At 31.6% G+C, this 17,842-nt stretch overlaps 1 protein-coding gene and 1 long non-coding RNA gene across 3 annotated transcripts in view; both read right to left on the bottom strand.

The window, feature by feature from the left end:
• Positions 1 to 11,327, bottom strand: part of Pde11 (Phosphodiesterase 11) — a 456,074-nt gene extending 444,747 nt beyond the window's left edge. Inside the window, exon 1 of one of the 2 annotated variants that reach the window (XM_076419154.1) lies at positions 11,049 to 11,327. In XM_076419154.1, the coding sequence (XP_076275269.1) occupies positions 11,049 to 11,058 (10 nt within the window). In that variant the 5' untranslated portion in view covers positions 11,059 to 11,327. The remainder of the gene's footprint in view (positions 1 to 11,048) is intronic. The other variant, XM_076419157.1, reaches the window with a different exon arrangement.
• A 3,860-nt stretch (positions 11,328 to 15,187) lies between these two features.
• Positions 15,188 to 17,024, bottom strand: LOC143206579 (uncharacterized). The gene is made up of 2 exons (XR_013008460.1): positions 16,622 to 17,024; positions 15,188 to 16,565 (listed from the first exon to the last, which is right to left on the bottom strand). It is a non-coding gene; the product is annotated as an uncharacterized LOC143206579 (long non-coding RNA).
• Positions 17,025 to 17,842: the final 818 nt, after the last annotated feature.

Below are 17,842 nucleotides of genomic sequence, written 5' to 3'. Positions count from 1 at the left end.
ATTACATCGTTGTTTCCAATTTGCTGTAATCGGTATCATGGAGATAAAAATATAATTATGTTTGCCCATAAAACTATTCGAAAGCATGATTATTATTATTATATTTGGCTACAGTAAATGATAATATAAAACACAAAGACAAAAACAGAATGTTGTGTAGTTACTTTATTGTTATATATGTCTATTGTCATTGATATGTTCAATTTTATAGCTATTATTCATCATGAAACTTTTATGTTTATGTATAAATCAATAAATTGCTGTGCAGTGCAGATATCATATTTTATTTATTATAAAGTTTAACAGACCAATTGAAAAGTCCCCGGTCTGACACATAGATGGCGCTACTAGAATTAAATCCATATGTTTTTTAGTTAGCCCTAACCCTCAAAATATGCGTGTATAAATTTGACAGCTGTCGGGTCATTATTTTGTGAATTATAGCATTTTGAGTGAAGCAACTTTTGTTATTTTAAAAAAATGGATGAAAAGGAATTTCACGTGTTGTAAAAACACAGTTGAAGCAAAAGCTTGGCTTGATTTCGAGTTTCCAGACACTGCCTCAGGAAAATCAACCATCAAGGATTGGTATGCAAAGTTTGGACGTGGTGAAATGAGCACCGAAGACGGTGAACGCAGTGGACGCCCAAAGGAGGTTGTTACCAATGAAAACATTTAAAAAATCCACAAAATGATTTTGAATGATCGTAAAATGAATGAAATAGCAGACACTCTAGATATATCCACTGAACGTGTAGATCATATCATTCACGAATATTTGGGTATGAGAAAGCTCTGTGCAAAGTTGGCGCTCCACAAGCTCACTTTTGACCAAAAATAACGATGATTTGATGATTCGGAACATTGTTTGAAGATGATCAAGCGTAATAAACCCGAGTTTTTGTGTCGATATGTGACAATGGATGAAACATGACTCCATCATTTAACTCCGAAGTCCAGTCGACAGTCATCTGAATGGACTGCACACAATGAACCCGCTCCAAAGCGTGGAAAAACGCAACAGTTGGCTGGCAAGTTTATGGCGTCTGTATTTTCTGATCGGGCCGCCAGCGACTATTTCCTATTCTTAGATCTCAAAAGAATGTTCGCTTGGAAGAAATTTTTGTTGAATGAAGAGGTTATCGCCGAAATTGAGGCCTATTTTGAAGCAAGGATCATACTATAAAAATGGTATCGAAAAGTTAGAGGCTCGCTATAACCCTTGCACCACCCTTGAATGGAATTATGTTGAATAAAAAAAACAAATTTTGCCAAAAAAATGTTTTTTACTATGGTAGGCCAGGGACTCTTCATTTGACCTGTTATATACAAAACTTAAACATTTTACTCCAATTAAACACTTTTCCCTTACATTTTGACCAAATCATTGTGATTCATAAAGTACGAACAACAACTGAAGACGTCTCCTCCTATCGTCCCAAAAGTCTGTTACCGGTGATAACCAAAGTTTTCGAGAAACTATACATCAAGACGCTCAAAAGATAGACAGAACAAAAAAAAATTATTCTAGAGCATTAACAGCAGATAATAGAGTAAGTTCACAATTTAGTCATAACTTAAGGGATAAAAAATATTAAATTTATCCAACTTTCCGCTAATGTTTTTCTGCGTCAGAAAATGCAAAAGTTATTGGAGTACCGGATCAACATCAAATTTTGTATTAAACTGAAGACAAAAACAAACTTGAGATGGCATACCTGGGAATATGGTGGAAGTCTTTGGAGAGTAAGTCATGTTATTATTCAGCGTATACGAAAGATATTCTAGGAGGACCAGGAAGAAGGACATGGTAGCCTTTTTAACAACTTAAAATATACGTAAATTTAACTCATAATAGCATTCATAAATTAAGGATATTAACAGCAGCAAAGAAGTACAAATTGTGAAACTACAGCGTTCGCCGCACTTTACAGATTTCCCTTATCGTCAGCAACACACATCAGTAATTTAGTATTTTTGGCACGCTCCAATTTTCAGTACTTTCAGCCTATAAGTTCAGGGATAAGTGCTCTGGTACCAAACGTTATTATTTACGGGAATAACGGTTAGGTTCTATTTTTTAAGTTAATATAACAAAGAGTTTGTTGAAGTAACATAATTGCAACAATACGAAAATACTTGTTTAAAGTATGAATGATTAATAAAAATAGTATGCAGAGGAAATGTCTGTAATATATTTTGTGAATAATAATATTGATATTGTGAACCTTGATTAATATCTTTAATATAAGAGAAGGGGAAAAAAACTATCCGCAAATTTAAGTCCAAATAAAATAAGAGATCTTCTTTCTCAACACCATTATATAATTAGTTTGTCCCATTATAGTATTGGCCACGTAGAGAAAATGCTCCAAAAGATAAGAAAGGGCAAAATACTTTCGGAAAAGTGGACATTTAATGATAAAGTTGTAGAAAACTTATTTTCGAATTCGAATTATTACGGTTTAACTATTGAGAGAAATAAATGTGTTAATAATAGGAAAAATATATATAGTATATCCAAAGTTATCTTGTACATACGTCATCAAGATATTTAATGTATTACCTGCCGCAATTTGTAAATTCATTTTAGAATCAGACAATATTTTCATTTTCATTTTCTTCTAGTTAAAATAATGCTATGCTATCTGCTATGCTATCTGATAAGTAATAACGTGTATTCGAACTAGCCTGTCAAAATCACCCGGTTGTCAAACGTATGCAAAATTAAGCATTTTTATTGTTAAATATTTGTTAATTTTGTGATTTTTGTTAAAAATATTTTTTTGCCTTTTGCAGCTGCATCGAATATTAATATGGACACGGCCACTGGAATATCTCAAAAAAAAATAAAAATATAAACAAGATCAGCTTGATGTTAGCTCTATCAGAGATTAAATATGTTAAAGTTATAAAAACAGTGAGTAGTTTTTCAGTACAAACATAATTTAATAGAATTTTTTCAAAGGAAACAGTCTGAAAAGTATCGAAGAGATCTAATAGAACTTCCCAATATGTCTTTAAAAGAATACAATTTTTAAAAGCTTATAATAAAATAAAGAAAAACTTATTATTTCAATTTATGAATTTAGATGAGACATGGATATTTCAGAATGAGACCAATATACCTAATGGTCACTCATGACAAGATGATAATAAAAATAGTGTTATGACAACAATAGTTGATGGAAAAAGGTAAATGTTGAAATTAACAATTGAATAGGTTTTATTAGTCATAACATTTATTAATAATTCATTGCAGATATATAGTACTTCATGATGGAAACAGGAATGGTTAACAACACTTTCACTTTGGATGAACTCAATCAGAAACATTGAAGAAGAAATTGACAAATGGTGGAATCGTGGACAAATTTTAGATAGATTGGAAATTAACAGCTTAGTTATTCACTCGAATTAAACTTTCTGAATATGATATGATTCAAAGCTGCCAATTTCTAAAACAGGATGATGAAAGTGGAAACAAGTAAAAGTGACTATATAATTAATATATGATAACTGTAGGAAATGTTATTGTAGAGTGTAAAATATTTATGTGCACAGATATACATGTAACTGTGCAGAATATAAATGAGTATTTGGTTAAAATGTGTCAGAAGAGAAATAATAGCAACTGTTTTGCAGATATAGCAAATGCATTAAGGAGAATGCAGTAATTAAATTCATGTATTAACAGAAGAAACTAAGGAGAAATAGAGTGATATCAAAATGCTTTTATAAGGAAACATTGTACCGAACAATTCGGCTGTGCTTAAAACATATGTAAATAATCAACAAGATAGCACTGTTATATTTCCTAATTAAAGTTGAAGCAGATAACTGATATCTTCAACTACTGAAATATTGATTGCCAACTTTAGTACCAAAGCCATACAAACAAATATTTGATTTCAACTGTAAAATTGCTCACGATTGATACACGATCATCAAGATATTGTTGAATTTCTAACATTTCTTTCATTAACAGCTATATTGAATAATTATACTCAATATCAATCAGTCCACAGATAATAATCATCATATAATTTTCTAATGATATGTATTATAATCCATATACCAACATAAAAAGTAGACAGAAGATGTGAGATATTTAGCTAAAATTAAAAAAATCTATAATAAAACAAAAGCCAGAACATATAACCTGTTGCTAACAGTAATATTAAAGTTCAATAACCAACTAACAACAAATTATGTTTAAATAAACATAAACCATCCTACTTACAAAATAGCCAAAAGTTTCGAAATATTTGAAACACGAATAAAAAGCGTATCTATGTATATCCAACGTACACATTTAACAAAAATAACATACTGTATGTTTTTTTAATCCTAATAAGCATGCTATTCAAACAAATGTAGAAAGTAAACTCTAGACAGCCTCTTATTCTAATTGCTAGAAACTTCACAAAAACAACCGTGAGACTTAGACTCGATATTAAATTATTAAACTACTCGTTGAGAACTATATTCCCACACACCCACACATCATAAACTTCACTGAATAGACGAGAAAAAAACAACAGAACTACTGTAACATCTCGCCATTTACTACCTGGCGTTCTTGGCTGTCATTCAAATGTACAACTAACGAAAAATAAATATTTTCAATAAAGCCGAATACCATTTCGACGCTGATGTAAATCATTTTATGCACAAATATATTCGGGCAACGAATGATGTAAAACGGTAATAAAATTTATTTTTCTGGATATGAACTCAGACCATTACAAGGAACGTACGAGGTAAAACTATAAAGTTGAACATAATTATTCAAATTGATGCAGCAGATGCTGCAAGTTGTTTTATAAAACCAAATTTGGTATTATTCTGTGTTTAATGAAAATTAATATCAAGAAAAATGATATACAAGGTGTTTTAATATATTAATATTTGATATAACATATTTGAAAAAATTGGAAAATAGTAATGTGTGAAAACAGCTAGGGAAAAATATTAAAAATAGTACTTTGCCAGACATAATTTACCTTTCGTGGTAGTTAAGAATAAGAAATACTTTTGGTTCCTCAAATTGTATGTAACCTATGAAATGTGAAATGGTTTAAACTTCTAATCTATATATTAATAGGCTTAGCGAACATTTTGCCTCCCTCTTTGAAGAAAACGGGAAAACCTAGAGGCTTGAAATTTGGTACGGTTAAAGCTTATATCGAGCAAGAAGTTTTAGCCCTAAAGAATTTTTGTGTAACATGCTCTACATATAATAAATTCCAACATTCGCAATACGAAAAAGAACCCGACATATGCAAAAAAAGAAACGAAAGCCATAGAAGACAAACAAAAGATGAGCTATAAGGACGACATCGAAAAGTAAGAGCAGTATTCTTAAAATTTAAGTAAAGAAATTATTCTTTTAATCAGCCTGGTATATTTATTATTTTCGTAATAACAGTCGCGCAATATATAACAGGTGGGGCAAAAGTCCCGCTACCATTTTAATTGCGCAAAACGTTGGTTATGTTATGTTTAGCTCAATTTCGCTTTAACCATAGTGTTGTGTATATAAATATGTCATAAGAACGAGCCAAAATAGTGACAATATTTATTGAAAATAATAATTCCATTATTGCCACTCATCGGAAATTATAAAATATTAAAATATTCTAATCGTCCAATGCCTCACAAAACCACAATCAGAACAATCGGAAACAAGAACAATCGGTTTTGGGCAATACAGAATCCTCAATTCATTCATAAAACATCATTACATTCACTAAAAACTACTATATAGTGTGGTATTCATGCTGAAAGTATCTTTGATCCCTATTTTTTTGAAAATGACCAAGGTGTTGCTGTTACTGCTGAACGGTACTAAGATATGATTCAGTATTTGAACAGCACCAGACTTTTTCTTAGGGATTTTTTAAAATCAAAAGGTTATGTGAATAAGCCCCGCACGATTCAAGATTCATTCAGGATGTCATGAAAAATTCCTTAAAAAGAGCCGAAAGTTGCATAGCAAATCGCGGTCGCCATTTAGCCGATATAATCATAATGAAAAAAAAAATGTAAAGGCCAAATAAACTTTTTAAAGTTATAGGCAATCAAAATGGTAGCGGGACTAGACGGGTGGTACCCACGTTGTGTAACACTTGGCTCCTAAAGAAACGACCACAGAATGATGGACACGACGTGGTCGGTATCCTATCTAGACACCCAATAGTAGTAATACAATTATTTTTAACCATCACCTGTACCGCTAGTTTGTCTTTAATAATGTTCAAAAGGGGGTTCCTACTGAAAACTCCAAGGTATCACTATATGTAATGGTTTCTCAAGTTTTAGGGGCTTCAAATTTATATAGTACACGGATAAGAAACTGAACCTCTTTCTTTCTTCCTTCCTTCCTCTTTTGATGGCCAATGAAATACAGAATTAGTCTTGAATATACCTTGAATCAAGTAATATGCGATAGTCTTGCAGTACTTTAATACTCTTAATACACCTTGGCTTATCAATACATAAAAAAATAGTTACCGCATATCAATTTTACTATAAAATCCACACTGTTTGATATCATGGTTTCACCACATACGTGAATTTACGACTCCTTTAGGATTACTAGTTCAAATAATCGCAAATTTAAAATACAATGACTTTCAATACTCTTTTCGCATTAAGGAAGTATAGACTAGAAACTTGTTTGACTAAACAAACACATTGTTTTTTCGTTTTTTTCAATATTTAAATCGTTTTCGGAGACTAGAATCTAATTGCAGACTAAAAATTAATAATGAGAAAAATAGACTACCCATAGAATAAAATATTTGTCGAAAGACTGGCTGAACTTTAACATATTATTAATAACATATATAAACTCCAACATATTATATAAATTCATCTCGGTCTGTGCCAGGCAGTAACTTTTTTCAGTCTTCTTAAATTACTTTACATTTATTAGGAAGCCTGAGAAAATTACTTGTGTCAATTCATCTCCTAAAAAACCCAAAAGGTTTACAGTGCTCGAGTAATGGCTCCTCTAGGAAATTTACTTTTCTACTGAGAGTTTAGTATGAAACATTTCAATGTTTAAAATTATAATATGTGCTAGAACAGTAATGTTCTTACATGAACATAATTTTAATTAGTTAGATTGTTGATATTTCAATTACACCATATCAAATTGCAATGACAACAAACCCATATGGATGTCTGTTTAGTTAGCAAGTCATGAATCATAATATGAGAGAAAAAGAACACACCATATCCAGGAAGTTTTAAATTAACCGTTTGTTTAACAAAAGAGTTAATAAACTATCGATTGCTACTATGCGGGAATAACAGAATAAATTAAGAACAGTTAGTTTCGACGCTTTCGAAATAATAATTATTGATTATTTATTTTAATTATTTTGAATAATGATTTCGAAATAATTATTAATTATTATTATTATCATGGTTTAACCTATAAAAACTTTTTCCTTTATTTTTTCCAGCGTGGAATATCACTATGTATGTAAGTTAAAAATTATTTTAAAATAACTAAAAAAGGTACTAATACATGAGTTGCTTTTTATATTTTGAGCCTTGGCAATATTAGCTGTTGTTAGGCTCCATCTGATGTTTTCAATTGGAAGTTTGACCATTATAACCATAACCTTACTCAGAATGTTAGTCATTTGCACAAAAGATTTTGATCGGTTTTGGCATTTGGGATTAATCTGTAAGATGAGCAAATTGTTACCGCATAACTATTGACAATTGCTGGAGTCATATCTTGTCGAAAGAAAATTTAGAGTCTCGCACGAAATGGCATTCTCAACATTTATAACTATTTCGGCTGGAGTTCCACACGGTAGCGTCTTGGGAACTCTTCTGTATCTGCTCTACACTGCTGACCTCCCAACAATAAAAGAAACACTACTTGGAAACTTTGCTGACGACACAATTATTATGGCAAACGACATATCTCTGCCTAGGGCAGTAGAAAAAATACAAATGACAGTCAACAAAATCTACAAATGAACGAAGGATTTAAAAATTCAACTTAATAGCTCCAAATCTGTTCATGTTAATTTTGCACTGCGGCGAAATAATAAAAACTTAATTATATCACTCAATGGATGCCTGATTCCTCAAGCAGAATCAGCTAAATACCTCGGAATCCATTTTGACGGTAGATTAAATTGGAAACATCATGTTAGACAAGAAGTAAAACAGATTAGAACCAAAATAAAACAACTATACTGGTTAGTCGGAAGATACTCTCAACTTGATCTAAAATCAAATAGGTTGATGTATGAGACAATCAAAAAGCCAATTTGGACCTATAAGGTGCAAATATGGGGTTGCGCTTAAAAATTCAAATCAACTAGTTATCCAACGCTGTCAAAACAAGGTTCTTCGGTTGATTACCAATGCCTATCGCTACGTAACCAACAAAGAACTGCACGATGACCTGGAAACCAAATGGATTTGCGAAGTTATCCAAGATTTCGCCTTGGAACACGAAATAAGATTATTAAATCATACTAACGTGGAAGCAATACAATTGCAGGACAGTGCGCAGGATGTCAGAAGATTGAAGCAAACCAAACTATACGAACTTATATAAAGTGTATACCTTTAGTATAAACTATAGCTTAAGTTATTATAATTTTATAATTGAGGAATACATATTGATGTATTTTCTCGCACCCGTCTTGCTTGTGAATTAGTCCAAGTACAAATGAAATGTTGTAATAAATTAATTTATAATTAAGATTGTACTAAGCGTATCTAAAAAAGATGTTATCAAAAGAAAAAAAATTGCACATAACTTTTGTTGTTTAGAGTAGCTTGGAAATTTTATCTATTGTACATTTAGAATTAACAAATGTTTACAAATTTTCCTGCGATGTTTTTTTACAAATTTCCACGTGGATTAACAAGAGGAGTTTATCAATAAACTTATTTCAACTTTTGGAAATGAAACCCCATCCTTGACTATTGCGAAGCATTAGTAAAAGGAAAATAATAGTGACCGCAGTTCACTCAGGGACGAAACTCATGACAGTCGTCCAAAATCACTTGTACTAGATAACACTGATGCTGTGTGCGAATTGCAAGAATATGATATGTCTGAGATTGTCTCAGCCTAGGGTATTAGTATATCAGTATATATAACATACAATTTGATTCCCCATAATTTGACATAAACTCAAAGAGATGATCATGTCAACTGGCCAAGAAATAAAATTGGATATATGCGTATGAGGCCCAAACAAAACAATCGACTGTACGACTATTCACAACGAGCTAAATCGGTCAAAAATTATTCGTACGAGAAACACTTTGAAGCAAATTATCGCCTGTTTCCTTGGTAATAACTGAACATGTGGCTACCGTGCCGTTATATTAACGTAGAATGGTGAACTATAAATGATACACAAGTATTTGTTTTAAAAAAATTCTTTGTGGAATACGAAAAAATAAATTTTTTTCAACATAACAATGCAGCTCCCACACATTGGCTGAAACAGCCATCTATTTAACGAGCTGAAGATCAAATTGATGAGTTATCCTCCGTAGAGTTCTGAATTGGCACCAAATAACGTTTTTCTGTTCCCCCCATATCAAGAACAAATTGAGTGGCCAATATTTTTGAAAAAGCAATTGATACATTCAATTATGAGGATATCTCAATCAGAATGGAAAAAGTTTTACAAAGATTGCTGTACCCGCAAAAGTGTATTGATTATCTTGGAGAAGACTTTGAAAAACCAAAAAGACGTTTTCATTAATAAATTGTCTACCATAAAAATAACTACTGTGGCAACATATGCAGACGACACAGCAATCTTAGCATCCCATGAAGATCCAGTCACAGCATCAATAAACCTACAAACCCACCTGGAGCATATACAATTATGGAACAAAATCCATTCCTTGTAACGTTTATCCTGCGTAGAAGAACATGCCCACCAGTGGATACAATAATCGTCAACTCCTCCAAGCAGAGCATGTTAAATATCTTGGTAAGCATTTAGATCGACGCATATCCTGAAAGAAGCATACTCTCTAAACGAAAACAACTTGAACTTAAATTATATCAAATGTATAGGCTCATCGGGCGCAAATCCAAGTTTTCATTAGATAACAAGGTATTGCTGTATGAGTCTATACTCAAAACTATTTAGCGCTAGCAAATCTAATATATCCATCATTCAACGGTTCCAAAATAAAGTGTTGAATGCCATTGTTGATGCTCCGTACTATAGTTTAAACAAAGTGATACAACGCGATATTCCTCTAGAACCTATAACGAGTGTAAGTCAACGTGTTTGTGTGAAGTACTTCGAAAGAGTGTCACTCATCGCTAAGCAGCTAAATATGCGACGTGATAGTGAAGTGCGTAGACTAAAACAGCACCTGATCTGATTACAGGACATACATAGACTTTAGAATAAGCTTTAGAATAATACTAATTAATTGAGATAATATTTTATACAGGAGAAGCTTAATAAAGTGATTTTCTACATGCCATGTATATATAATATAGACATAAGAAAACTTATTGACATTGTGGAATCACAAAGAGTAATAAACTCAAAATATAAATAGCAAAACGTTGCCATTGAATAACAAAATGCAATAAAAATAAATACAAATAGAATTGGAATAATAATTTCTACACAAGCATAAAGTATCTAACTAATCAACAAACTAAACTGGTGTCAAAAAGAAGTAAAACAAGAATCCTCATTCAAAATATTGTTATTGATTTATAATAGAAAATTGATACCTTTTATTATTAAATTCCAAATTAAAGGTGACATTTGAATATCAATCTATAAGCATTATGCAATAATTTTGCCACATATGTAAAAATGTATATTTTACTTTATAAATTGTATTATATTATAGTCTCTTTAAGACGCTGAAAAAAAAAACTAAATAAGAAAATTAAACTGAAACCATTTATTTTTCAAGCACAAGTAATAAAAGAGCTCACCCTATACGTTAACTGAGCATAAAGTTTCGACGAAACAAAAAAAAAGCCAGAAAAAAAGGTAAAGTGAATTACTTACGTTTTCTCATTTTCTTCTTTTTCTCAGTCACTTGACAGGAGCGGACGCGTCGCAATCAAAAACTCGACTCGTAAAATGCCGGAAAAACTTTACCGCTCCGTTAACCCGGTTTCCAGCGAGAATTTCCGCGATACGTCAAAACCCTTAATAAAGTCCTCGAACGTAAGACAAGTCGAAATGTATTCGGGCTATTTCGAATATCCGAATTTGGTGCTCACTAACAGTTTCGGGTAGTTTTTGCAATACACGTTGGGGATCCCGCTCGTTCTATTAAACAATACGGAAATTGAAAAACGTATTTTCCAACAATAAGCAGCTTATGCGACGTTCTTAATCATATTGCATCGATGTCGTATTAATAGTATCGATGTCAACAGTATCAGAAACAATTAGCAATCTGGCAATACAGGGTTGATTCCGAAAGTCAGACATGTCATAATTATTTCATAACAGGTGGAACAAAAGTCGCACTACCAGTTTCGTTTTAACCTTTGTGTTGTGTAGACGTCTAAATTTTATTATGGATGAATATACGCCACAAGAATGAGCAAAAATCGTGACAATATTTATTGAAAATAATCGTTCCATTATTAACACTCAGCGGAAATTGCGTCAAAAATATCCTAAACGTCCAGTGCCTCATAAAACCACAATTTATCGTTTACGACAGGTCGGTTTTGAGGAACACAGAACCTTCAATTAATTCATGAAACATCATTGCATCCACTAAAAACAAATGTATGGTGTGGCATTCATGCTGGAAACATCATTGGTCCCTTTTTTTTTAAATGACCAAGGCGTTGCAGTTAATGCTGAACGGTACCAAGACATGATTCGAAATTTTCTTGTGCCTAAAATGGAAGAGCAAGAACTAGAGGACATGTGTTTTCAACCAGATGGGGCCACAGCACACACAGCTCGTTTAACAATTCAATAATTGCATGGCCAGCCAGATCTCCGGATTTAACAGGACCAGATTTTTTCTTATGGAGTTTTTTAAAATCAAAAGTTTATATGAATAAGTCCCAAACGATTCAACATCTTAAAGATAAAATTCATCACAAAACTGAATTCAGCATCAGATGTTGCAGGATGTCATGAAAAATGCCTTAAAAAGAGCCAAATATTGCATAACTATTCCCGGTCACCATTTAGCCGTTATAATTTTTCAATCATAACGAGAAAAAAATGTAAGTACCAAGTAAACTTTTTGTGGAAACCAAACTTACTTATCTTTTCTTTGAGCAAAGTTATAAGCAATCAAAATGGTAGCGGTACTTTTGCCCCATGTTGTACTATCATTCTCAACATGAATTATATGTATGTTATTTATCAAATTATGATAACTTAGGTATTACTTTTTTAATATTGGTCTAGATATCTCAAGCCGATACATTAATTTTAAATGATGTACAACAAATGATGTATATTAAATTGCATCGGATACATCTGTAACAAGTAATTTTCAATGACAGAGTTCAGTTTTCAGTCTTTGTCATTTTGTCGAAGTGTTGAGTCTCCAGCGAGTAAAACGCATTTACGAGAAATTTTATTTTTTAACTCAATTTGAAGGAAAAGGCAGCTGAATGTCATCGGACGCGGTGTGAAACTTATGGGAAATATTCTCCATCGATTTCAACATGTGAATGCTGGACTCGATGTTCTAAAAATGATGATTTTTAACACCGAAGATAAAAAGCGAATAATTAAATATAAATAAAGATAAAGATAACTACAAAACTAGTAGAAAATTTTTAGACAAAGTTTGACAAAAAGCCTAAAAGGAGATAAATATATAGACATGAAAAAGAAATATACACAATAATGAGAAACAGAAAGAACACAATAAATATATTAGTTAATGGTTGAAAGTCAGCCTCTGTAATAAAATAGACTGCTGGCATCAAATAAAATGGAATATTTGGGGATGAAAGAATTATTTTTATGAGATAATGTAAGTAACTTTTGTAATAAGTTACTTGTGTGTCGTTAACCAAGTTAAATATGTTCGTTGATTATGACTAACGATCAAATTACTTATAACTTAGATCTAGTTCAGTATTTTTTAAATTAAATACTAACATTTTAAAAAAAATTGTTGATATTCAAACCATAATTTCATATATTTATATAATTCTCCCAAATTTTACCATGCTTAGCTTGTTTTAATAATGACCGTTTTAGTTACTGTTAGAATTGTCTGATGAGTCTTTAGGCATAAAACGAAAATTTGAAGACATTACTGGATGAAACTGTCAATGGGAATCGCTGAGCTACATTTGAGCTGAACACTGCCCGAAAAATTACCAGAATACCAGCAAAAAAACAACAATGTCATTCTTCAAAATGACAACGCTCGATCGCATGTTACAAAACTGATGAAAACATACTTGGAAATATTAAGATCGAAAGTGCTACCTCAGCCGCCATATTTGCCAGATCTTGCTCCTTCTGATTACTACTTAATCAGACAGATGAATGTATGAGCAGCACTTCTAATGAAGATATCAAAAAATTCATGGATACCCTAAAAAGATACACCATTCCCTCAAGATAGAATCCACATATACTTTGAATATAACCTGAACCCGATTTTTCACAATCAAGCTGAACCTAAATTCAAAAACGTCCTTTAAAACTAATTTATGAGCGTAATAATTCTGACCAACCTTTAGCAAACCTTATTTTATTAATAATACAAATAGTAAATAATATATAAGCAAATAAACTTATTACTGAACTGTTGAAAAGTCTGATTGTATTCTTAAACAAGAAATAGAAATACAAAAATCTTCTAGACATTGTTTAGTTTTTAAAAAATAAAAAGAAGCAACACTGAATTGAGTTTTTCAGCTTATAATCTGTCACTAATACATGCTAGCCGTAAACAATGTAACAAAAATGTAGAGCACAAACAATTTTCAAACCATATTAGACACGTCTCACTCGAAATCTATAAAGGCATTCAAGCTTGACGACACCCACACACCTACAAAACTTGAAACTCGACCGAGCAAACCCACCTAGAACAGACAAGAAATTAAGAGAAAGGGAATAATAGATGAACCTCTAGAGCATCAGACATGCAACTCCTAGTCACTTAACTAGAGATCAGAGTATTTAAGCGCATAGCGTTAAACAAGGAAAAGTTAAGTATTGATAATAAATATTAAAAAGAATATATAAAAATATCGAGGAGAAAATATGATTTAGTTTATAACAGTAATCGGGATCAATATTTCCCAAATATTCTTGTTTTTAAAACACCCTTGTATGCCATCGGCTTTGCGTTACGATTAAGAACCTATAAAAAAACCGTATTGCAAAAACTCAATTTTGTTTTAAAATGGTCAACACGTAATTGTAATAAATCACCCGAAAACAAAAATGCACGTACGTTATAGACGTCAGTTCACAGCTACGAGGTTCTCACATACGCACACATAAACAAACATGTACGTGGACACGCGACATTAAGACCGACGCCTCGACATCCCAACCCTTTTTAAATTCCGATCACAAATCTTATCCAGTTCTTTTTTACAGGATGGCTCATCGTACAATTCCGTATTTTTCCTATACGTTTTGATGTTTATAATTTAGTTTATGCCATGAATGTCGTGTGACCTTAAATAAAATAATTTATTGTACAGCTGACTTTTTTATTTCCATTCTACAGTCAAATAAGACTGGACAGCCACAAAAAGATTTTTGAATATTTTAAACTGATTTATGGAGTTTGCGTTTAGATATGCTGAAAATGAAAACAATATAGAAAAAATTCCAGGCAGTCCAGGAAGTTTCATGAATGCATTTAATGGTGAGTCCAAAGTTGAACGAAGCAAACGTTCGGGGTCTGCACGAATCAATTCGTGGGCCGTTCGGTTGTTCGCGGAAAATTTCGATCTCCAAAAATCATTTGACGGTCAGGGGTGTGCAACTACAATGCTAAGTGGTGGGGCAAAATCTTGTTTAGTCCAATCATTGGTGGCGCTGACAACGTGAATTTGATTGGTTAGTTTAAAAATATTATATAGAATCCTGTAAGGAAAATAATTTGCTTTGATTGGTCAGCCATTTCACGTGACTATTTTATGACGTCACATTTGCTGGCCAATAATATTTGAATGAAAATCGAATTTAATTTAAAAAACTAATTTATTAAAATAAAATCCTATACAAATATACATAAATGTAAATAATATAAATAATAGTAAAAAACAACAGAAATATACATAATTGCAAAAAGCAAAAATAAATAAACTACAAAAATGTAAATAAAAAAAATTAAAAGCCCCATACTCCAGACAAAATAATTAAAATACTCTTCTATAACGCCTGCTCCCTTTTTCGTATTTGTTTAGTGCCATCAATTTTATAGGATCTATTAGAGTTCTATCTTGTATTTGTGCTATACTGAAGGTAAACTTTAAGTCCTTCCCTGTTAATATTGAATTAACTTGTTTAACCCAAAAATACAATGAACATTTGACAATAAGATTTAAAATGTGGTCTTCAAAATCGCTATGGACTGGGCAGTTGAAACGTTTAAAATTTATGTGTTTTTTTAAGACATCTCTCAGAATAACAGATATGCTATTTTTATGACAAAATCTAGGTATTAAATAAAAGAGATAGCTTAAAGATCTACAAACAGTATAGTAAAACAGTCTTGATGGAGTTGTTAATTTGGGTCTACGCGGCTGCATCGCTTCTATAAAATCAGTATCGAGTTTTTGATCTGTGGAACTACTTAATGTAGAATGTAGACAGATATTGCACGTTGTCTTTTTTCTCAGAAGTTTTATCAAATAGCCTGAAATATAGACTAACGTGCAACGTTCCACTCTTGTTTTCCTCAGAGCAAAGTTCTCTGGAACTGAAAATATAGACTCAACTGGTGATTCTACAACCTCTGGTGATGCTACATCTCCAGTTAAAAAATAATGTAAGTTATCTAAAGCGCCAACATGTTCATCTTCTTCACAATTTGCTCCGGGCGAATGATGTGAAAAAAATGAAATGATGAGCCCTTTTAGAAATTTCTCGAACATACTAGGGGAAGGATGCTGTTTCTACCTCTATGACCTCTAATAGATCCAACAAAAATCTTTAAGCAATTTTGGTTAAGATTTGTTAAACAAATGTAGTTATTTGTAAATTTAGACAAAATAGATTTCTTTAAGTTAATAAATCCCCTAAAAGTAGCAATTACATTTTTAATTGATGGCACCATAACAAATATTTTCTTAACAAGGCAATCAAATTTAAATATATAATTCCTCTACTATAAAATGATTGAACACTGATTGTTCTAAAAAGTTAAAGTATTGCAAATATTTTAGGGATATTTTACAATTAAAAGTAGTATTTATTACTACTAATTATCCAGTTATATTAATTATTACCTTCTTGTAAGACTTCTTTATGTAGAGACATCACATTGACAACATACGCACAACTTGGTAGATTAATTGAATTTTATTACTACTAACATCTTCATAAGTTTTTGAGTTTCTGTAAACAAACAATATATAAACAGACATGTAGTAGATAGATAATTTTATATGTACCTGATAAAACCAATGATGGATATGCATTTACCCAAATACCTGTTCGTGAAGGAAGGATAATTCTAAATTTTTCACTAATATGTCCATAACAAACACCATGACGTTGATATATTTGCATTGTGGTTTATCCAGGTAACTTACTATTATTTACTTGATCAACCCATTTTTGGAAAGTATCGAGATCATTCTTTGGGAAACGATGTCTAATTTCCGTAGTAGAATTTTACCCCGGTACACTACATCTTTTACTACACTGACGTATTGTCATCAATTTTTATATTATTACCCCATAATAATTAATGTAAAACAGAAAATATGCACAACGTAAAACGAAAATTTCGTGATCTAAACAAAAACCATAACCTACAAACAACAAACATAAAAATGGACGCCTATAGAAAATGCTGATTTCACACAATTTGATCGACCAATCACATTTCATGTTAGTGGCGGCACCTGCAATTTAAACTGCCAATCACAATTTGCGATCGCAGCGCTACAGTTGATTGAACTAAACAAAACATTTCCCCAAGGTCGCCTATACTGTGAAATTTCTATTTTTTCTATGTTGACGGTTTTCATGGTTTGGTTCGGAACCCTGTATTCTTTTGTTTATAACCATACTTTTACGATGGCATACTAAAATGAAATCGACGGTACGTGTAGTGTTCTTTTCCTAAAAAGCAATGTTTATTGCTGATATATGTACTGATATTGTATGTGATTGCTAATATATGATAATATGTATTGTCTAATCTTTTTTAAAAGAGTAAATTATTGTAAGTATGGCCGGTAACATAATAAACAAAGTTATGATAAGGAAAAAAATACGAATAATATTGAAATTCAACTCGTTTTGAAGTTTAAGCTAAAAATATAACATAAAACTCTTATGTTTATATGGCTTTAGCGTTATATTTATAGATTGATGAAGAGATTTCAAACATTTACAATTCTGTAACGATTACAAAATGATCCAAAATCATGAGAAGATATATTCAGTCCCAAGAGAAAAGAATGTATATGTGTAAATTTCACTATGAAGTAGACATAATAAAACCTTAAATTAAGAATATTACCCTTATTTGGTGGCACAAAATGTATAAATGGGGTCATCAGGCAATCCAATGATAGGGACAAAATTATATAAACAGGTATGAATTTGTATTTACTGCATGATCTATTTCATATATATTTTATTACTATTTTGAAAGTGAAATA

The sequence above is a fragment of the Rhynchophorus ferrugineus genome, unplaced genomic scaffold (assembly GCF_030347505.1).
Source record: "Rhynchophorus ferrugineus isolate W39M unplaced genomic scaffold, kcgeb_rfMv2 rfM1, whole genome shotgun sequence".
NCBI classification, from domain to species: Eukaryota; Metazoa; Arthropoda; class Insecta; order Coleoptera; family Curculionidae; genus Rhynchophorus; species Rhynchophorus ferrugineus.
The sequence above is the reverse complement of the archived record's forward strand: the minus strand, read 5'-3'. Positions and strand labels throughout refer to the sequence as shown.